Genomic DNA, 23,237 nt, shown 5'->3' with positions numbered 1-23,237 from the left:
GCCTCACCGGTAAATAGCATTAAAGAGAAGAAATTTGGATACATTTGTAGCTTGAATCCATCCACAAAATCTAGTACTATTTACATAATCCACGTCTTGTCATTTCTGGTGAAGGCTAATATGGCAAGGATAATATTTATGACGAACGGGGATTCGTAATACACTGTTGCAGATTCGCGTTCGATCTGACGTAAACGAATATGCATATGAGGATTATGATACGTCATGACGAAAGTAATAAAATAAAAATAGACAAATATCTCAGAAACGGTTAAGTACTGTTATACTCAGAGTACGTCAATCTATCGAAATCGAGCATAAAAAATTAGACGTTCCATTTAAAAAAAACAAAGTTGACTTCTCATATCTCCTCTATGCTTTTACAATATTGTTTATTTCTATAAGTAACATTTTCTCGCATTGTTCGAAATAACCAAAACATTTGAGTGGACAGAGTTCGTGAAACACACTGTATATCCGTAAATATACGCAAGAATAGAGCAACGTGATTCGATAATTCACAAAATCATAATTTGTTAAAATAGACGAGTGTCCTATGACTCTTGAGCGTAATAAATTCACCGATGTCACGTTTGGTTGAGAATCGTTTAGAACTGTGCCAAGAAAAATTGTCGATTCATCCCATGAATATTCACCGTCATTGTATCGATACTGTTTTTTCTTCTTCGTTTAATTAAGTCAATAAACGTGAGCGTATTTAATTGTACATGAGAACGAAACTTTACATAATAAGTTCGAATGGATTTGGAAGACTTCCTATCGATCTTCCTGCCCGCCAGAATCGAACAAATTTTATTTGCAAATAACGAATAAGCATTCTAGATTCATTCTTTGTAGTAAACTTTGTAGCTTCGAAATAGCTATGAAGTGTCCAATAATTTTATTCGATATTTAAAAATTTCAACTGTGAGACATTGTCTACGGATACAAGGTCTGTGGAGGATGTCTGCACAATCGACGATAGTCACTGAGCTGACTACTGCAAAAACACGAGAGTTACTGTTTCACACGCATATGGTCGGTTGTTACTTGGGCTTACACGTACATATGCACGTAAACTGTTCACAGACAGTCCGTGTATATTGTTTCTTTTTTAAATGGAAACGAGAAATTGTGTATATGGACAAAGTATTATTTCGGATGTATAAAGCATACAAAACAGTCGTTCGATCAACGTGTTCAGAATTTTTATTTCGAACGAGTGTCTGTGGAATGTGAACAGTGCAGATTACAAAAATTGCAATAAAAAATGAATAATGCTATTGAGTGCTTATTTAAGAATTATGAGAGTAATATCGACGAGCCAGAAAAAACATTTGAAATTAGAAGATTGCAAAAGGAACATAAATACATACAATGTATATAATAAATATGGAACAGAAGGTGAAACGTTTCACAGTAACGTTAATCAAAATTCAAAATCACTTTTTGGTACTTTTACAAACTTTCTACGGTCAAAACTATCTTCTGGTCTTACTTCCTGAAAAGCATCACTTTTAAACTGTAATTGATACTTTTATCGTGTTAAAAATTTCCAGTCGGATTATTCTATAATATTTATTTCTATTACAATGTTATACATTGTTCTGTTGCTCGTTAAAGATTTTTCAAGTACAAGCAGGAGAATATTTTTTTAGAATTAACAAATTAATGCACTCACAAGCAATTAACTGACTCCCATCGTGTAATTATGATCTCCTATTGCCAATGTAAAAATTACAGATCATGTAAATACGTTGGAAATAATAAAAAAAATAGTAAGCAATAAAGAAAATATCACACACTATTCACGATCATTCGATACTTTAGACGTCTCGATGCTTTTATCTGATAAACTGAACGTTTATTATAACTTTACGAAAGTTTGTATTCCTTCGTTGTACTTTTGTCTCGTCCAATATTGTTATATTCGTCGTGATTGTTGGTTATACCTATACAATGTGTTATATGTGACACTCTGTGACGGATCGCTTCGTTCGAAGTAAGCGAGCTGATAAGATAAACGCGAACACTGCTCGACTGACGTCGATGTTAATTTTAATGATGCATTGCTTCGTTTTATGATCCTTAATCGTTTTATCGCCGATAATGTACTCTATCCGATTTGATCATTTTACAATGATAAAGTATATCTGAAGTCCGAGACAGTAAAGTAATATTGAATTGGTACAGAATTTTAATTGTACATCAGAAATCTGGCAGTGTTTTATTTGATCTACAACAATGTAGATTTTCTTCTTCCCGACAATGATGTAATTTGTTGCTTTCATCGTACCATTAGTTTGTACGTCTCTAAAGCTTTTATTCGTTTTCATATCTCTTTCTTTTTCTTTGACACTTTATTACTTTGATACGCTCTCCGAGTTTATGAGATTCATACAGTCAATTGCACACAGTTACACATTTTTACGTTTCTAAAAGAAATAAAGTGGGAGAAAGACAGAATTTACTTCTGCTTTCTCGCGTGGTTCAGTCTGAAAGAGGCTTTAAGGGGGTAGGCACGGGTAATGCAGCGCGCTGTAAACCGACACAATTTGGCCCGAAATAGGGGGTTTCGAAATAAGAGATATTACAGTCGATAGCAGAACATACATTGTATATACCTGTATGATTTGTGAATTGATAAAAGAATTATAAAAAATTTGTAGATGTATATTCAGTTATATACAGTTATATAATATTATATAACATTAGTAAGTTCTTGCAAAGTTTGCAACGTTAGAAAAAATATTGTGAATTTGTAAGCAATTATTTAGAAAATTTATTTAGAAAATAATGCATGTGCATAATCATTATTCCCTCATAAAATGCATAAATAATATGTACTTAATACAATTATAATTTCAATAAAATCATTATCAATTTATTATACTAATACATTTAAATAATTTAAAAAATTTTGAATTATTTTATTCATGTACTATTTTGTGTTCTGTAATATTCATCTTTAAAACTGATTAAGTTGTAAAAAAAAGTGATTATAGCCTATTGCAAATTAGAGAAAAATGATTTGTAATATGCGATAATACCAAAAGAGAATTATAGTTATAGAATTACAGATATTTCCAGGTTTCGTGGAATCGTTAAAAGCAATTATTCTACCTGTCAATAAACCTATTATCATAACAACATTCAAAGAGAACTTGACTTTGAGTGTTATTGGTTTTCATCTGAAACAACGTTTTTATAATACTATGTATTAATACGTTGACTGTAACTGCCATGGCAATTACTATATCCAGTTTAACGAGAACTGACAGAAAATATAAACAATAAGGTCACGTGATCGACGCTACGACCGCAGATGATTGGCTGCTGAAGTCGTTGTTCAGGGACGCCTTTTAGCGGCACCTGAGGACTCCCGCACAATGTATTAAAACATGTTACGATTGAAAATTGGGAAAAAACTGCGTTGAACGTGTTATTAAAATTGTTGAACACAAATTTTTGCAATTGGACCATTATATTGTCATTAACTGAATCATTTACAATTAATTTAAATTCTGATTGAATTAAATGTTGAAATATAGTTTTCCATACTTTAATTTGTATTATCATCTATTTCCTTGTTTACATTATTATGTAATAATATTAATAATATCATATTAATATGGATGAGTACTTTTTGTTCAAAAAATTAGCTTCTTTTCTATCATTTTCCTTTTTTGGCCTTTTCCTGGCCATTACGTTTCGGCCCTGGTTCAGCTGTTTATATTTCCTACCAATTGTCCTTGAACAAGGTATAGTAATTCTCACTTCAAATTTCCAACATAAATACTGTAAATTAACAGATAAATCTCTGAAACTTTGAATATATTTATTTTTCACGCTATAATATAAATAAATTGGGGATGCCCCTAAACATGAAAAATTGTCGTAACAGTCATCTTAACAATTTTCGAACAAAGCCAAGCAACGTAAGGAAATTCTAATATACATTTTGCCTTTAACCAAAAATATTTGAGATATTTTACTTAAGTATTTTCAAAGATATTAAAAATGACAAAGAATGAATTTTTTTAAATTCCTTAGGTACGATCTTTTAATAAATAACTTTATATTTGAAATGTTTTTCTTAAAAACTACAGAATTTTTCTGTTTTTTTAATTATTGTTTAATTAATGAATCAGGTTGTTGTCGGTACAAAACTTTGTTATAAGATATACGTGGCCCCCGAGTTTTTAATACGGCCCTGTGAGGCTCAACCGCAGTGCACAACGCGCATGCGCCTTCCTTGAAAACTCGATACGTGATTCGCAAGAATCGAGTATACCTCTATGTTGGATAACCTGCAGCTCTTTGTTCGCAGTAGCAACGGTTGAATGTCGACCGCATTTGAGCTCTTACGCTTGAACAGTTTCGTTCGTCTTTCGTTATTCAAAGAAGAAAATTCGACACATCGATTTGTTCGACTGTGTCGATTCTACTACTTCCGTTTACATTCCTTTGTGGACAATCGAAAAGTAAGTAGCGTTAAAAGTGACTTCATTCGCTGTCAATACTGTTATTCAGCCATGTTTGCCGGTAAATTTAATACTTTATTTTATCGGTATACACGTGTGTACCCACTACGCGTTCTACAACGAATTGAAGAGTATTAATTCCCTTGGCACTTAATGTCTGTTGTATACGTTTAAACAAAATCTAATATGCAATTCAGAAATTATTATTATTATTCGTGAAAATAATCGTTTACAGTTTAAAAAACGTAAACATTAACTAAGATTCTGTAGGACAGTACTTGGTACGTATTAGGTCAAAGAGGAAAAAACGTTCAACAAAGATGTGTTTGCTTTGTATCATTGTCTTCTGTTGATTCTCAGAAATTGAGATTGTGGTGTACGTATACGTAGATACATTGGACTCTTTGTATCGATTTTTATTTATTTTTACGAGTCACGATTTAAGCTACAACGTAATTGCAAACCCATATAAACGGTGGAAATTATTCTTAAATATCACTGAAATGAAAATAGATGTTCCAACTTTTTCTCTATATTTGAATTGTACAATAAGTAGAAGAAAATGTAGAAGTTACCACTGTGCACAGAACGTGAAAGAGACAAGTGTTGAAAACAAATAGTGTAAAATGTTCCCGAAACGTGAAGATAAATTCTACCAATTATACCGATGAAATGCTATTTTTTAAACATTGTCATAATCCTTCAAGGTTGTGTAATTTTAAAAGGACGCATTCCTGAAGCTCTATTTATATGTTATTTTTTTATTTTTTTATTTCTATTGTTAGTAGTGTATACTGATAAAATTTGTGTAAAGTATAGTTGTTTATCATTTCCGATAATATTTAAGAATTTGTAACTGTATCTACGCGTATTGTAACGAAACTGATCAATCTAAAATAAAAACTTTCGTTAGTTTTATTTTTCGAAAATTTTTTTTTATTACTTTTAGTATAATGGATGATTGGGGCGAAGATACTTATCAACAGTCTGCAAATGTACCAGATGTAAGTATATACTTTTCTGTTTGGTCATAATAACATAATAATTTATTAATACAGGTATCCCTCGAATTACGCGATTAATTAGTCTCTGAAATATTCTGAAATATATACAAACTATTATGTTTTATTTAAAAACATTTATCAATAATTAAATATATATTTTCTTTTTAAATAAAATTGTTCCAAAATCGCGTAACTCGAGGTATACCTGTAAAGCCTTATGTTTATACAAAATATTTTTCACATTTCAAAATTAGTTTGCAGAAGGTGGACGTAGCTATGGGAAAGGACGTGGGTTTGTAATACGGAATAACAATGACAATGAGTGGGATGCACGAAAACAAGATTTTAATGGCAAGAACACTCACAACGATGAAAACAATGATGACAATAATTGGCAATCTAACGATAATTATAATGATAATGATTTTGGAAGATCTGGCAGAGGAGGTGGTAAAAGTTACAGCAATGGTGGCGGCAGAGGAAGTTACAGAGGAAGAGGTGGTAATCAAAGAGGAGGATTTAGAAACAGAGGTGGAGAAAATGATGATGAAAACAGAGGTGGATATAAAAACAGAAGCGGAGAAAATGATGATGAAAACAGAGGAGGATACAGAAACAGGGGCGGAGAAAATGATGAGAGCAGAGGAGGATACAGAAACAGGAGCGGAGAAAATGGTGATGAAAGCAGAGGTCACAGAAGAAACGATAATTATAACGACGGCGATAGGGATGATAACAGAGGTAAACCAAGAGGAAAATTCGGTGGACGAGGAGATGACAACGAAGACGGTGAAGATCAGAAACCTCGAGAAATTTATATTCCCCCAGAACTACCCACCGATGAACAATCCCTGTTTGAAAACGGAGTCGAAATGGGGATTAATTTTGATAAATATGATCGTATTGACGTTAAAGTGAGTGGAGAGAACGAACCTATGCCGGTAGAGAGTTTTGAAACAGCGGGTCTTAGGACCATTGTTTTAGAGAATATAAAAAAATCGGGATACACAAAACCGACTCCGGTGCAAAAGCATGCTTTGCCAATCATAATGGGTGGTCGAGATTTAATGGCTTGCGCGCAAACAGGTTCCGGCAAAACTGCTGCGTTTGCGGTTCCTATTATAAATTCATTATTGGAGAACCCTACCGATTTAATCGTAGGTGCTCAGCATTGCGAACCTCAAGTTCTTATCGTGTCGCCTACTCGTGAACTGACTATACAAATTTGGCAACAGATTGTTAAATTTTCACTTAATTCGATCATAAAGACTGTAGTCGCATACGGCGGAACGTCTGTTATGCATCAAAGAGGAAAACTATCAGCAGGTTGTCACATACTTGTGGCAACACCCGGTAGATTATTAGACTTCTTAGACAAAGGAAGGATTACATTTTCTTCTATAAGATTTCTCGTATTGGATGAAGCAGATCGTATGTTAGATATGGGATTTTTACCTAATATCGAAAGAATCGTGGATCACGAAACGATGGTTCCCTTGGGCGAAAGGCAAACATTAATGTTCTCTGCAACTTTTCCCGATGAAGTGCAACTCTTGGCCAAAAGATTTCTGAACAATTATTTGTTCCTCGCGGTTGGTATTGTCGGTGGAGCGTGTTCAGACGTCGAACAAAATTTCTACGAGGTCGCAAGAAATAAGAAAAAAGAGAAGCTCACGGAAGTTCTAGAAAGGGAACACGATTCAGGTACTTTGAAAGGTACCTTGGTATTCGTTGAAATGAAAAGGAAAGCAGACTTCATTGCTGCGTTCTTGTCCGAAAATAATTATCCCACTACTAGTATTCACGGCGACAGATTACAAAGACAAAGGGAAGAAGCGTTGGCCGACTTCAAAAGTGGAAAAATGTCTATATTGGTAGCTACGGCGGTGGCTGCTAGAGGTTTAGATATAAAAAATGTTTCGCATGTTATAAATTACGATCTACCAAAGGGAATCGACGAGTATGTTCATCGAATTGGAAGAACTGGCCGCGTAGGCAATCGCGGAAGAGCGACTTCCTTTTTTGATCCTGACGACGATGGACCGCTGAAAAGCGATCTCGTCAGAATATTGAAACAAGCGGGTCAATCAGTTCCAGACTGGTTAATAAGTGGAAATGCAAGCAGAAACTTCATGCCTGGCAAAGGAAAGAGATTTGGCGGAGAAGATATCAGAGATGTATGTACACTTTAAGAATACTTTTTTGATTAAAATCAGCATGATAATATGAAATACCTCTTCCGTAAATTGGAACAGATATGGAGGTTTTATGCATGTTTTTTCTACTTTTTTTACAGTTTCAACCGGAAGGAGAACCGTACCCCGAAGAAGCGTGTACGCCTTCTATGCCAGTCGAACCAGAAGAAGAATGGTAAAAAAAAGAAACTGTTCATTTACCTATGCTATCATCGTTTTGTTAGGAAGGTGGTATTAAATATGTTTTGTTATCAATATCGCTCTATCAGGGGTACAAATAATTCATTACATTCATATAGTATTTATGTCTATATAAAAAAAAGTCACTAATTTACAATAGTACATTTTTTTAGTTGATTTCCATTGTCTACATATTTGATTAGACATTAATAAACGACGTATTTGAATAAAATGTAGACGACAACGTGTACCTCTTTAGAAATAGGTTAAGTATGCGATAATTCGATGTTATCTTCATTAATATGACAGATCTAATTTAAAGAAATGATAAATAATTTACGAAAGACGTTTACATCTGCATCTTTCGATACAGTTTATCGTACTTCTCCATCGATCGTACAAATGGTAGTTTTTAAGAACAAACTATTACGAAACAAAAATCATAGAAACGGTACTTTATTTTATAAAATGATACTCTCTAATATTATGTTAAGTGTTTTATACGTTCCTTTTTGTAATAAAAAAAAAAAATTAAAAATGTGTTTAGTATTTATTTTTTGAAACTCTTTTTTTCATTTTTTAGACAGAGACTACGATTATTGAAAATGTAGTTTCTTAGTGATTCTAGATTTGTTATTCCATAGAAGTATATGTTTAATCGAGTGATTTCTTTATCAAATTTATTATATGTATAAATACTCCATTAAAGTAATTATTATTGTGTAACCACTCTTGATTTTTCTCCGTAAATATCCTGATTATATTTTGTACGAATTTGAAAAATCTGTTTTAGTTTAATAGAAATGACAAGTTTCTCGTTTGATTACTTTCTGTTGGTTTTTATGAACCAGGAATGCTGTCTCGTACTAAAACTACTTCGATGTTTTGTTGAAAACAAATTTAATTTTTAGTATTAACTGTAGTTTAATTAAATCTTCAAAAAATATCCATAAAAGCAAATTGCCATCTGTTCTTCGTTTCATAGAACACGGTAGAAGAATTTGATCCATTAAATCTAAACCAGTTTTTAGAACGAGTGACGAATATCGACATTCACTTGCATTTTATATTCGTTCGAACCGTCGCATAGTAACTATCTACTCTAATTTGTATTTAATATATCGTATTATTTATTTTCTCCACTGGCTTCAACATTCTTCAAAATGTAGTTTTTATTTGATCACATTTACCTAAATTAAACATACTAGAATCGAGTTTTTTCACAGAATGACGACAGCTTTATAAAATCCACTACTTTTTATTTATTTAATGAAAGACTTCAGCGTGCCACTTCAGGGTTAAATAAAGTCGCGTTTAGATTCATTACCCTGGAGAAATATTGATAATATAATGAAAAATACGTGAACCAATGTTTCTGACGTGCTAAAACGATAAAAGGGCTAAGAAAGAAGGGTTGATTCGTGAAATAAAATTACCAACCTACGCGAGTGAACGAAGACGAACCGATTCGATGCTGTTTCGTTTAACTGGGAGATACTATAATTTGTTAGAAGAAAAATTGTGTACATACCGTCGTTCATGGCCATATCCATCAAATGCAGATCCTCGTCGTTTAGAAGGGATGAAAGGAAACCATCGGTAGTTTGATTGATCTGATCGGAAGTTGGTGTATGATAGTACATCATGTCGGTCGGTTCGGATTTATAAGCAGCTCCACTTTCTGTTCCAATCGGTTCGCTGCTGTTTGTTAAATTCATCGATGTTGCCACGGCTGAACCCAGGTTCGACGATCCACCTGTGGCAATGAGCATTTCAGATTCAAACGACGAGCCAAATAAGAATTGTTTAATTATGGGCTGTCAAAGTAATTGCAAGTCGTATTTGATTATTCTTACGACCGTGTATCGATGTGAAATAATGTTACCGATCGGAACTGGGGACAAACTATATTTAATTCCTCAGGTACGACACGATTTTCAATATCAAGCGATACGATAAAGCTGGTCATTTGAATTTTTAACGATTTTTGAAGGAGACACGTGAAAAAGGTCTTCAGGTGATAAAATATAATTCATAAAAATACATGGTTAAGCGTTGACAACTAATGAAGGTTTCTGGAAGGTTTCTGGATTCTTTTGCTTTGTATCTGTGACATCATGTTTATATTGCTTTAAGAATTATTAGAATCCGGATGATGAAAGTTTTGGTTAGTCTTGAATTTTCTTTATGGTGGTCGAAATTACCAGATTGTTCACCGATTGGTAATACATGGAGTATAATATTCTTTTTACGTTAGAAAGCTTTATAAACTGTGATTGCCAATTTTTAAGATAGGTCAATTTATATTCTAAATTTGTAATTTCTATACCATCTATATTATTTTATATTAGTGTTCTGTTCTTCTATATGTGTAAAGGAGCATGTGAGATAGAAATACGAAGCGCGCGACACTCGAGATATCGAGAGTTTGCTCCGATTATCATTTTCTTTTACAAGGTTGCACAATATTGCACTCCATTTTTTTTTTGTTCGTAAGATACGAAAGTCTACTCTCTGATACGATGTTAATTGGACACTCGGCAAACGACTGCAACTTTTTAAAAGCTTTACAGAAAGTTTGTTAGCTCTTCTTTCGATTTAAACACTATTACTTAAAAAGTTGCCAACATTTTATTCTATTTCAGGACTTGATAGAATTTATGCCTATGTGACGAATTTAAATTGCAGAGACCAATTAAAAATTTCTTGAAATCGTGAATTAAATGGTTATGGTTTCACAATAATGTTTTATGTACGGGTTCGATTCAATACAATATAAAATATATAAATTATAAGTTTATAATTTGTAAATTGTAATGATCTGTATTATTCAGACTACATAAAAAAAAACATAAGAAGTCTAACTGTGCGTGAAACTTATTGACATTGATTATTATCGATTTATATAGTTAAACAAACCATATAAAGCGATATGAAACTTCTGGCGGATAAGGCTATAATGTTTTATAGTAGTTAATCAATATTATAGATAGGGAGATATAATCACGCCATTCAAAAGTTTACATTGCCACGGGAGTTCCTAAATGGCAAACTATTATGCATAAAAATTTAAATTTAATCCTTTTAAGTAGGTATGTTTGGCACTGATAACACTAGTCAAAAAATTGTAAACATAGTTATGTTCTTTACTATTAAGCTCTGTTTATTTATTATTATTATTATATGCTTATTGAGCTGGTTCCATGGACCATTTCTATACCATGTTCCTCAAAATAACGTTTAAATATACTAGTTAAATCGATGTCTTTTAATCAGTGTTGAAAATCTTTGATCTACTTTGACAAAATATTTTATGACATATTTTTAATTTCCATGACGAAAAAAGTCATTATGCTCATTAGAGTAATCTTCTTGGTATGATGAAATAGTTCTCAAGTAACCCATTTTTACGAGTGTCTGCAGCAAAATTCTCCAACTTTTTTCACACCATCCCGCGCTTAGAGTTAATATTACTATATACACGAATTTATCAAGATCAGACATGTTGCATCGCGACTCTCATGAAACAATCTACGATCAATTTCATTTGCGTAGAAAACAGTACTTTTACGATGAGAAACTGGCAAGTAACAGAGCAATAAACTGCTTCGTTTCCGTTTATGTACTCCTTGCTATGCTTCTTAATACGTTGACTGCCATGGGGGTCACTGGTGACCGGCACTTTAAACTTACAATATTTTGGAAATCTTATGAAATTGTAATTAATACTATTTTAATTATAAATACTGTAAAACACCATCGAATTATCGAACATTTCTATGCTTTACACTATAATTTGAACATAAATGTTGAGGACATCTTTAGACGTGGCTAACAGCTTAGCTGTACAAGAAATAGTAAGTTTCGAACATCTAGTCGAAATATTTATTTTACAATTAGTCTAATTTTTATTATTTGGGGTGCAATTAGAAAATTCCATTTACATTAAGAAACGGTTATTTACGTTACATTTCTTCAGAACTTGGTTGCTTATTATACTTACACACGACAAGGGAGAATCCAAACTTTTGTTGAAGTGGAGCATGGTCAAAAAAAGGTTGAGAAAGACTGGTCTAATAGCTATCATAATGTCAAAGCATCGAAAATATATTTTTAAGCATAATGTATGCAACGAAAGTAAAAATTAAAAATTTCTATATGCAGGTTTGTGGACCACCAGATATTTATTTACGGTTCCCTTGGGGTTAACACATTGACTGCCACGTCACCCACATATAAAAACAACACTAAAAAGAAAATAAGTCTAGATAGAATTTTTGAATTTTAACGAGGCTATAAAAATAAATTCTATGACTAATTGTCAGTATACTAGTTTTCGATTGTCTAAACAGAAAATTTCGTTTTCGTAGACAATTTAAGTGTCTGGCAATCAACGTGTTAGGAATCACTGCGTTAGAAGACGCGTCGTTTGTTTCGGTGTTATTGTATCGTTTCGACGATTAGATGATTTTTTATTAGAATTGTAAACGCTGATATACTCACCTGCATTGTGATAGGGACTCGTCGAATTAAGATCGCCCACTGGTGGTGCTAGGGTAGCATTATGAAGCAAAACGTTACGTTGTGCTTCGTAATGGCTGTGGCTTATACCGTGCCCTGGGTATCCTGGATGCGCGGGATGCGCGAAGTGGTCTGGTGCACCAGGTAGGGATAAAAGAGATGCCAAATCCTGCCACCGTTGCTCCATGCTCATTGCACGCACAAATGGCATGCGACCCTACGACACAATCAGCGTTAGTTACGACGAGTCTCTCATTCACTGGTCCATCTAAACCACTTGAAATGCTATCCCAAAGGATCCTATTCCCATCAAATTACATTAGATTCGGGAAAAAGAAATCCATTACTTCCATGTTCAAATATGTATAGTCCGGGTCACGATATAGCGAGCTCGTAGAATCAAAGTAGGCGTCAAAGTAGAGATGTTTCAGCTACCGGGACAGAAATACGAGCACATAAGGACCTTAGACCATAATCAGGGCTCTACGAAGAAATGTTTTATCCAGTGTCGCCTTTTTTAGAGGTATCGTTAGAGGTAAAGGTCTTTCTCAAGTCTTCAATATCTTAATTTACCTATCTCGTAATATACATAGGTAGAAAATGAAAAAAGGTAGTGCAGTTAGGGACACAGAAAGACATTCCAAATGTTTCAGGCAGTGACTAGTATTTACACAAAATACCATTTATTAATTGAAATACAAAATCATATGTACGCTACCATTAATTTATTATTGGCACCCTCAAACAGTCATGTAGGTGAAAAATAATGGATTTCTTTTTCCCCAACCTCATATCAACCCTTCTAGAAATCTTTGTTCCGGGTCGATTGTTTGTAGTATATTTTTATATTAGTTATTATGTATATTCTTTTATAACACCTTTTCTACGACATAATTCCTCCAAAAATAGTTATGAATTAGGCAGAAAGATGTACCCTTATAATAGTAGATCCATCTTGTTCCAAAACTGTCGCAATGGTAAAAATTATTTTTTTTGCTATATTTTATATTAAGTTTCACAAGTCTATTTTAATATATTTGAACAAACGTTAACGCTAACATTTTTAACAGATATATTATCAGTAATTAGTATTAGTATAACCGGTATTCTCTGATAATTTCTTCTCAGGCATTCCATCTTGCCTGAACGAACGTAAAGGTAAACGTGGAAGATGTTAAAAGAAATAAAAAACGAAAGTGCAGCATTATTGCGGGACGCAAAGTTTCCGACGCGGTTCGGAAAGTTTCCGAGGGAAATCGGCCATTTTCAAAAGCGCGATAAAAATGTGTAAATCGGTAGCAGATGCGCGGTATGAAACGCGCGACGGTACTCGTTACGCGTGTTTGTGGCATAAATCTCGAATAAATCGTAAAATAATAAAGGCGCGCGGAGTAAAATGTTTGTGGGAGATTCGTCGGCCGGGGTACGACCGGACGACTGATACGCGCGTAACTGTGGTAGTGGCGCTTAATGCACTTTGGTATTGTCGTTAATGCGTTGGTCGCAAGAAGAAGATGAATAGGGAAGAGGCTGACGTAGTGCGAATCTGCCGCGATTGTTGTTCGGATACATCAATCAGTCGTCGGTGCAATCTGTCGAGCGCGAAACTTTTAAGGTGATTCTTGCTTGTCAGCGCATCTGTCGGGGCTATAAGCCGGCAAAATGTAGGACGAGACGTTTGTTCCGTGGCGATTTGTCGCGTACCGAGCACCGCGTTTCTAATAGCGCCACTTTACGCTCGTCCTGCTTCGATGCAATGCTCATGATTGAGCCGCGATAAGAAAAGTTACCGGATTTACACCGTTTCCACGAACGGCACAGGGTATTTCACGCGCACTCGACCGGCCAGTACACCATGGCGAAAGAATTTCTCATGGTTTTCGTGTTACTTAGTTTTGGTGATCGTCGTCGCTATTTCTGCCAGACGCTCGTTCCCTCGAGGAAGTACTGTTTCTTTCGTTTATACATTTATCACGCTCATTAACCGTGCACCGTGTAACGATGCCTACGTACGCTCCTCCGAATAATTAGAAACACAATCATACTTCTACATTTTTCACAAACAGCTCAAAAATTTTAGACCTTCCAACGAAAGGAATGCAATCCCATTTTTCACTTACGACGTGTAATATATGTAAATGGCAAATAAAATATTGCAAAATTTTAATTTGCATCCATTATTACAAGCACAAGGATAATCTCGTTTTTTTTGTGTCTACAAAAGGGATGATAACTCTATTGTTTATCACTTTATAGTCGTATAATATATGTAAAAAGTTTCATGCATATCCAATAGCAAATCAAATATTGCAAAATTTTAATTTGCATCAATTCTTGCAAGTACAAGTATAATCTCAATTTTTTGAAATCTACAAAAGGGATGATAACTCCATTTTTAACCATTTTTAAGTTTTAACGTGTAATATATGTAAAAAATTTAATGTAAATTCAATAGCAAATAAAATATTGCAAATTTCTAATTTGCATCGATTCTTGCAAGCACAAAGATAATCTAATTTTTTGATATCTACGAAAGGGATGATAAGTTCATTTTTGACCATTCAAAAAGTTTCATAGAAATCTGACAGTAAATAAGTTATTGCAAATTTTGTATTTGCATCAATCATAGCAAAGTATAAGTTAATTTTTTGATTGTCTACGTAATATACTTTTCACCTCTAAACCGTGTATGTAACAATGTGTGGTATTGTAAGTCGTGCAATTATAGTTGCGCGTCGTTATATCGACTCTGCATAAGATAAATCGTTGCGCGTCTATGGTCCCTTTTTCTCGTTTCTTCGCCGTGTTGATTCCGCTGTTAGACGTAACAGCCGCGAGCTGTGGGCACACACATCCTCATAGCGAGAGAGTAATACCACGGTAACTTCGCACACGGGTTTTAGTTCGTTTGACGCCGGTCGCGTTAGTACGGAAATGCCCAGAGGGGCGAAACGTTGAAATGCTGCTCGTAGATCCTCGCCAGATCGGGCCAGAGATCAGCAATGCACTCCGTCACATTGATTTGGTACATCGTATTCATTTTATTAGCATTATAATCGTTATCTCGTTCGTAGATCTCTAGCGCATAATAGATACACATGTTTCCGCGAGGTACGTTCGCATCGATTAAAACGTATCTGTTCGAAGATTTCAATTTCCCAGCTTCTGGTTAAAAGCTTAACGCGTGCTACCGATTCGATGAATAGCAAAGTGGCATCTTAGCGACAACTACATTCTTGACAGATTATCATATTATAGATAGTGTCAATCACACTTGACAATTCTCAGAACATAAACAGTACATGGCTAAATAAAACCGTTGATTCTCTATTTACTGGGGACTTTAATTTAGAACTGGATTAATTTTGCACAAAGAACCATATGAATTGGGTATCTCAATGGGAAAATATCGTTTTTACTGACGAAAAGAAATCTAATTTAGATGGTCCTGATGGGTATTCATCCTACTATTATGATTTAAAGTTGTTAGACCGGTACAGGATGCGATAGAGTGAATGGTGGATGAGAAGTTAAAATCGCGACTTTGGAACAATCAAGACAATAAAGGTTGGATTGAAAACAGGTGACACTGAATCTCCAAAGCAACGTAAAACTAAATAATTCCAATATTTTGCCCAGGAGATAATATAATTTTGCCTCAGAAATTCAAGAAAAATAGGATTTCTGAACCGAAACAACAACTTAACCGAGCAGCATTTACAATGTAAGAAAGTAACTAAAAATAAAATTGCTCATCCGTTGTGAAAGAAGAATTCCTAAAAGATGAGTTGATAAATCCGAATGTATTAGGATCGATTACGATTTCCAAGGTAGAGGTTGTACGATAACAGCTTAATCTCAGCTGTAAATCTGTGTACCTGAACCTGTGTTTGAATCCGTGCAGTCTGATGGCGCGTTTAATCGGTAAAAAGGAACACGCGCGTTAGATTGGGACTTGGCTGGTTTTTGTTCCATTCAATTTCTACTTATTTACGTAATGCCTTATCCGAGATCTCCGAGAAGTTACGTTCGATAGAAAACAGTAATTCGCCGAAACTCCCGTTGTTGGGGCCATTTGCGACAGGAGTTCATCTCCCGGTGCTACATCCAGCGGCCTATCGATCTCTTGCACTCGTTGCGGTCATTTGCGACAGGTGCAGAGCCGGGTACTACTCTCGACGGCTAATCGCTTCCAGGGTCGTGGATGAAGCCAGCGCGGTCATTCGAGCTTATCTCTGCTCATAGCGTTCAAATCCGCTCAAGAAATTCCCACTAGATCCATTGTCCCAACTCGTTCGCTTCCACACACACACGGAAAGTATTAGATCGTTCCATGTATGTTCGTGTCGAGGTTTCTACCACAACTTGAAGCCATATTTTAAACATACAGGGTGTCCAGCCACCCCTGGGAACAATTTTAATGGGAGATTCTAGAGGCTAAAATCAAGAATACCAATTTGTTGATCGAGGCTTCGTTAAAAAGTTATTGACCACACATATAAAATACACGTTTATTTTACTCGATAAAATAAAATTTATTTGACAAATTGACACCTTTTTTCCACTACTGGTCTTTATAAACCATCGTACGTGTATTTTATTCAAAGTGAAATAAAACAGCGAAAAAAATTGTAACTTTTAAGGGAATCGTTGCAAAGAGGAGGCTTTGATCTTCGAATTCACAGTTTAGTCGCATCAAAAAATTTTTAACTTTTTGAATTTGAAACATTTCTTCCGGGTAAAATCATCTTTGCTTTCTCGATCGTCCTCCTCGCGTGAAAAGATCTTCGAGGAAATTCGACCGAGGAATGTGAAAGTAGAAGGTTCAGAAAATAACTTTAAAAAGGTGATCGTACGACTCCTTTTCACGAAGTTACGATAGTCTAAATATTGACATGGTTTAGTCCTAATACTGAGGACAAACAGTTATACAAAACCTTTCATTGGTGTTTGGTTGGGAATTAGAATTTTTCGTATTGAGATTATTAATTCTTCGAATTGATTCGAATGTGCAGAAAAGTAATAACATTTTCGTAGTAATAAATATTCGTATTTTCTAAACGATGCACATCATCCTTGCAATCTAACTATAGTTTTTAATCGTACAAATTGAGTCATCCTAATACTTATGGCTAGACTGCAGATCTTTATGCAAATTCATATTTTTATTAATATCTCAACTCCTAAATATAATTATTCGTATCTTATTTGAAGAAATTCCTTATATTTTTGCACATTAAATGTATTCTGTAGTTTGTGAAAATTTAAATTTCTGCAGTCTACTTGTGACTTAGGAAGATACTTTAAGAAATCTTAAGAAGTCTTTTTTTGGTAGTTTCACATAATTTTGTTCTTGGCGAAGTAATCGATTCACATTTTGGCCCGCGATGGCGGCCAACCGGCCAGTTTGACACCTGTCAGCGTCGTTTAACCTAACATCGCCTCGATTCTCGATCGCTTACCTACTTTCCACCTCATCCTATCGGCGTGTGTTTTCGTACGTGACTCTCGGCAAAGCTCGTTTCTGTCACGAAAGTTGTGAATCAAAATATCGGAGGATACCGATTCAATCTCTCCCTTTACGGGCTGTAAAAAAAAATATTTTCCCTACCGTATCCATCATTTCGCGTTTCGAACTGTTCACATTAACTGGACAGGTCCGTAAATAAAAACTGTTATTGCTTTGCAACGAACGAATACAATCGGTCAAACGCTTATTACGTAAACTTTCTAATTTAAATTAAACTTTAATTTAAACTTTGGAAAAAAGTCAGATTTCATACGAGAATAAGTATTCGATTTTTAATTAAATCGTAAATATTTAGAATCAACGAAGCTAAGAAGAGATCGTATTGAATTTAATACTCCAGATTATTCGATGTAAAACTTGGAAAAAACTTACATTTTACTTCATTCTACGAACAGTAGACGATAGTTTTATTTATTATTGGACGATACAATCTTAGCAGTGATTTTTTAATAAAAAGGATGCGAACAATATTTTATGAATATTTATAGAAATTCAAAGTGAACTCAGTAACACGATTTAATTTAAACTTTCATAATTCCTGCAATATTGAGATTAATAACATTTTTAAATAACACTCTCTGCCTCTACGATACCATTCAAGTAAAAAGTTTCTTTAAATATTACAATAATAGTTCCCTGGGGGTTATCAAAATGTTCAATAATATTTCTTCGAATATAATTATAAGGTACTGTTAAATAACAAAATTTTGTACATAATAGAAGTTTGAAAACATCTAAAAAGGTCCACGAAGACGAGAAAAAATAATCTTAAATTCCTCTCTAGTGTCTCTTAATATTGTGTGTTGATTTTAAGTTGCGTACAATTAATAAACATAATTTTGCGTTTACAAATTGTGAAAGAATGGAAATCTCACCGATGTGAATGTTTCAACAACGAAAACGCGCGCAGAAAATTGTTGAAAAAGGTCGGAGGATTGATATCGAGCGAATAGAAATATAATTAATTGCAATCTAATATCGCGCCACTATCATGCTCGGAATTGTGTTTAGTCCTCAGACTCACGGGGGCAGCTTGATGGTTGTACAAAGAGGCAAATTCGTTTCACATATTCTAGATAGCCCATACCGGCGCGCATTATGCATTTCACAGCGCATAAGTCCAGCAGCTGTTTGGAATGTCTGACAAACGAAACGGACTGTAACATCACATTGCATTTTTTGGTTCTTGGTGAAAATTGCTCGGTCGGTGTGCACGCGTATAGGAACAAATGTGCGTCGGGGATACGCTAACGGCTGAATTTTTATTGCAAAATCGTCGCGATGCCCGTGCAAAAGAAAACCGGGGGATAAATCAATTCTTTTGCAACTGTTTTCGTTAAAACGGATTCCCCGGACCACGAGAAAACCGCGTTACGTTGGAAACAAACATCAACAAAATTCGATGCGTTTTTATCGGTGAGATGCAACTGCAAACATTCGATTATTATAAAAATCTGGCTTGCACGTCCTTTGAAAAGCAATCTACTGAATCTACTGACTGGATTGTTCAAAATTGGAACGTGCTATAATAAAAACAGATAAAAAGATTATACAAAATAATTCGAAAATGGTCGTTACACGATAAACAGGTGATAGAGATCTCACAAAAATATTAATGTGACGTTTCATCAAACATTTCTATTAAAGAAACGTCAATTGCTTTTTAATTATCTTGCAATTTTGTTCAACCAAAGTCAACTTATGTTAACATTTTTTTCTCCAACTTTTCTATTGTATGTCCTTCGAGTCTAAGATTTTGTTTGTTTATTGTTAATATTATATGCGATGTATAGGATGTATAAAATTTACAATACATTTCTTTTACAAGTAATCGAAGTGTATTATAATTTTGTTCACTCCTGTATATTACAATGCATTTCATGTCAGAAATAATATTACTATTATATATATACTATTTATATTATTTTGGATAATCTAGGAACTACTCTATATATGTCCATATTTTGCAAATATTACACTTGTTCATATCTATCTAAGAATGTTAAGATTTTAAATTATAAACCAATACATTCTATACAAAATTGGTTAGAATTAAAACAAAGAATCATGTACGAGATTTTACTCGTCCATCTACGTCAAGTGAACCAAATAACAACGTTAATAACTATCTGGGAATGCTAAAATTTCAGTAATATATAAAATTAGTCAGATTCAAAACAAAGAGTTAGATGTATAATAGGAGATGCTATGTTTTTACTTATTATATTAAATGTAGCATTGTGTGACATAACACCAAGTACAAAATTACATTGAAAACCAACATTCCATGTGTAACATAAACTATATCAACATATTATGAACTTAAAAACAGTGTAAAGGATATTGAAGATGCAAATACCAGAATCCTAGTCCAGTAGAATGGAATATATGTAACATAAGTTATATCAACATATTACGAACTTAAAAACAGTGATATCGAAGATGTATAATAAATACCAGAATCGTAGTCCAGTAAAATAGAATAATATAAATTTCGTAGTTACCAAGAAGGCTACCAAAAAATTTCATGGAACAAATATGAGCAAACGTGGCAAGGTTACCAACTACCTCGCAAATAGAAGCTGCTCGAAGCAAGCCTGAAAAGTATCGTCGTTTATTCGCGTTAGAAAATATCGATGGAGATTTCGCGGAGCGAGTGTATTTCGCTCGTTAAAAGTAGCAAGTACAAGAGACGGAATAGTTTGGTGTATGAGTGCATATTATTGACAAAACACGAGTAATCAAAGATACGCGAAGAAACCATGCGCATTACCTATGGTCGGTGGGTATAATCTCGTGGCTAATGGGCCGAGATATTAATTATGATTCATTCGGATAGTCATCAGATTAATGCACGCTGGCGCGGGTTACCGTAGAGGGCTCATGCCAAGTCCTTCAAGTATCGCCACAAGTGCATCCTAATGCCTCGGTCGGTCCTCGTCTTCTCCCCAAGCCCTCTCATTTCCATATTACATACCTCGTTTTTCTTATTAATTTTGTCTTACGACTCCGCGCGATCGCGATACAACACGCTCGGGCTTCTATCTCCACGGCCGTGCCTCGGATCGCCCTCTCTCACGATCTCCTCTGTCTTTCTCCTCCTTTATCCCGTTTTATCTCCGCGCCAGGACCCGCTTTCTTTTCTCTCTCCGATCGTGGCTCGATATTGCGTGTAAATATTATGAAAAGTCCAAGGATACTTCGAGGGTTCTTCTTCGGCGCTCAAGGTTCTAAGCAAATATCCAAGTGGCATAGCAAATAACATGCTACTGCTCGTGACCTAGCAAATCCTTCTACAAAGAGACGCGGGGGAACTCTGTCGATCACGACCAAAGATCGTCACCGTCATTTTATAGTCCCTCGATCAACAATCGTAATCGATTCTTTCCTCGATTTCCACCGATTCCATTTTCTTACGCGTTTTTCCTCCCTTGTTCCATTCCACCATTTCGACAGGTTTCAAATTTAATGTTACAGACCTTCTAAATATTATTTACCAGCAATTTATGTTGAATTTGATTGATAGAAACGAATATGTATCCTAATTAGAAGAAAAACCGTGTTTTAATGTAACCATCGACAGGACGAATTTCAATAAAAAGTAGATCTAGTGTTATTTTCAAGTCCCAACAGTGTTCGAAACTCGATTAAATATGTTTCGTAATAATTTTTAGTAACATTGATAAAATTACACACAAAATACTCTGGTTTTATATACAATTTTATATAATTATTGTCGATTATAGGTTTGACAAAAAAAATTCAGTCTTGTATTAGACGATTGCACACGATAAAAATAAAGCACGTGTTTCAACTGTTAGAAGCAAAAGTCGCTAGAGAAGATCAATTTTTATATTATTGAATAGTTTTATAACCATCAGAAGCTAATCACAACTTGATATTTTAAGAAACTTTGTCCATTCTTCAGAGACAAGATGAGAACTATCTAAAAATTTATGTTATTAATCCCCATATTGTACGAATTATAAAAGTTTAAATCCAGTTATGTTTCTACGTATAGTTGACCAAGTTGTTAAGACACAATACAAATGCCAGTTTTGTGGTCACAGAGGAGTTAAATTCAAAGTAATCGATACTTTTTTAAAATTCATAAATATCAGTTACGTTTGTTACACGATAATCCTCCCCTTATCATTCTGAATAATTCTGAAGGAATTGTCAAATTGTGTTTCACACACCATAGAATTCTTCCATAGCCTTTTTTATTTATCATAAACTTAACGTTATAATTTCTGCCTTCGTCTAAATATTTCCTAACAATTTTATCGATTGATATTTCCGAAGAAAATAAAACTGCAAGATTATTGTATATCGATAATCATTGCTGATTATAGGTTTGATAAAGTCAATTGCACATACTTCACCACAGAAATAAATATTTAAATAAAAATTCAGTCTTGCACGATCGTTTTTATTCGTATCAGAATGTATTGTGTTCGCAGACGAGTGAACTTTAAACCTTTGTGCTTCTAGGCATAACGATATTTGTATCTTCCGACTACGTTCATCAACCACGGAGGGTATATTATTTTCAGTACTTCCTACTTTGCTACTCGCTACCTTCTTTCATTATTTGCGGGGAATTCTTCAAGTTGCTCCCTGCAATTCCTGCTCGTTACCTGCGAGCAATGCATTAACGAGTTTCTACTTTCCGACCTATAAGGAAGGAAAGTATTGTAATCGAGAAAAATTTCGAAACATGTTTTTCTTCTGACAAACGCGTTTTAATACTCTCTGGTCACGTTTCGACTGTTCAAACAATATTTTTTAACGCATCTATACAAATTTATATTTAAATTAAATCGTCTCAAGCTCCGATTTCGTTTTAAGGAAAGTCGATTCTTGGATAATCATGGTTCCTCTAGATTTTCAGAAAATGTGAATTCTAAAAAATTGTTTGCACAAACCTTAAGGAGAATTGAATTCAGTACTACATTTAAAAGTAAAATAAATATTTTCTACCAAAGGAAATATTGAAATCCTATTCGTTGGTTACTTAAATCATATTAATAACGTGTAACATAAATATCATAATTAACACATCTATAGGAATCTTGTTTTATTCATATAATTATCATCTTCCACTAATATAGCGTTAACGTGACGCGACGGAAATTAATTTTAAATTATTTCGAGTCAATCACCTTCCTACCTTAGAAATCACTATTTTTCTCACTTTTTCCACTTCCTTCGTGTACGTATACTGCGATTGTAAATCAATTAAAAAGCAGAAGGAACACGTTAAATTTTCTATCAATAGTTCCACTCAAGTTTTTAAATATATCGCGTTATAAATACAATT

The 23,237-nt window shown here is 34.3% G+C and overlaps 2 protein-coding genes across 3 annotated transcripts in view; one reads left to right on the top strand and one right to left on the bottom strand.

Moving 5' to 3' along the window:
• The window catches only part of LOC122401943 (endoplasmic reticulum membrane sensor NFE2L1), a 119,034-nt gene that overhangs the window by 21,397 nt on the left and 74,400 nt on the right, over window positions 1–23,237 (bottom strand). The window contains exons 6-7 of the mRNA XM_043404413.1: window positions 12,367–12,601; window positions 9,395–9,619 (exon numbers count right to left, since the gene is read on the bottom strand). Coding sequence (XP_043260348.1) covers window positions 9,395–9,619; window positions 12,367–12,601 — 460 coding nt within the window. The remainder of the gene's footprint in view (window positions 1–9,394; window positions 9,620–12,366; window positions 12,602–23,237) is intronic.
• Window positions 4,169–8,310, top strand: LOC122401978 (ATP-dependent RNA helicase vasa). Of its 2 annotated transcripts, XM_043404470.1 has the most exons (5): window positions 4,169–4,484; window positions 5,434–5,488; window positions 5,743–6,046; window positions 6,134–7,665; window positions 7,785–8,310. In XM_043404470.1, the coding sequence occupies exons 2-5, from the start codon at window positions 5,438–5,440 to the stop codon at window positions 7,860–7,862; spliced, it is 1,965 nt and encodes a 654-aa protein (XP_043260405.1). In that variant the 5' UTR covers window positions 4,169–4,484; window positions 5,434–5,437; the 3' UTR covers window positions 7,863–8,310. The 2 variants fall into 2 exon arrangements, with proteins under 2 accessions (XP_043260405.1, XP_043260396.1); XM_043404461.1 differs by having other exon boundaries at window positions 4,170–4,484; window positions 5,743–7,665.

Source organism: Colletes gigas, unplaced genomic scaffold, assembly GCF_013123115.1.
Source record: "Colletes gigas isolate AHSC1104 unplaced genomic scaffold, ASM1312311v1 Colletes_gigas_Sc00002, whole genome shotgun sequence".
Lineage (NCBI taxonomy): Eukaryota > Metazoa > Arthropoda > Insecta > Hymenoptera > Colletidae > Colletes > Colletes gigas.
The sequence above is the reverse complement of the archived record's forward strand: the minus strand, read 5'-3'. Positions and strand labels throughout refer to the sequence as shown.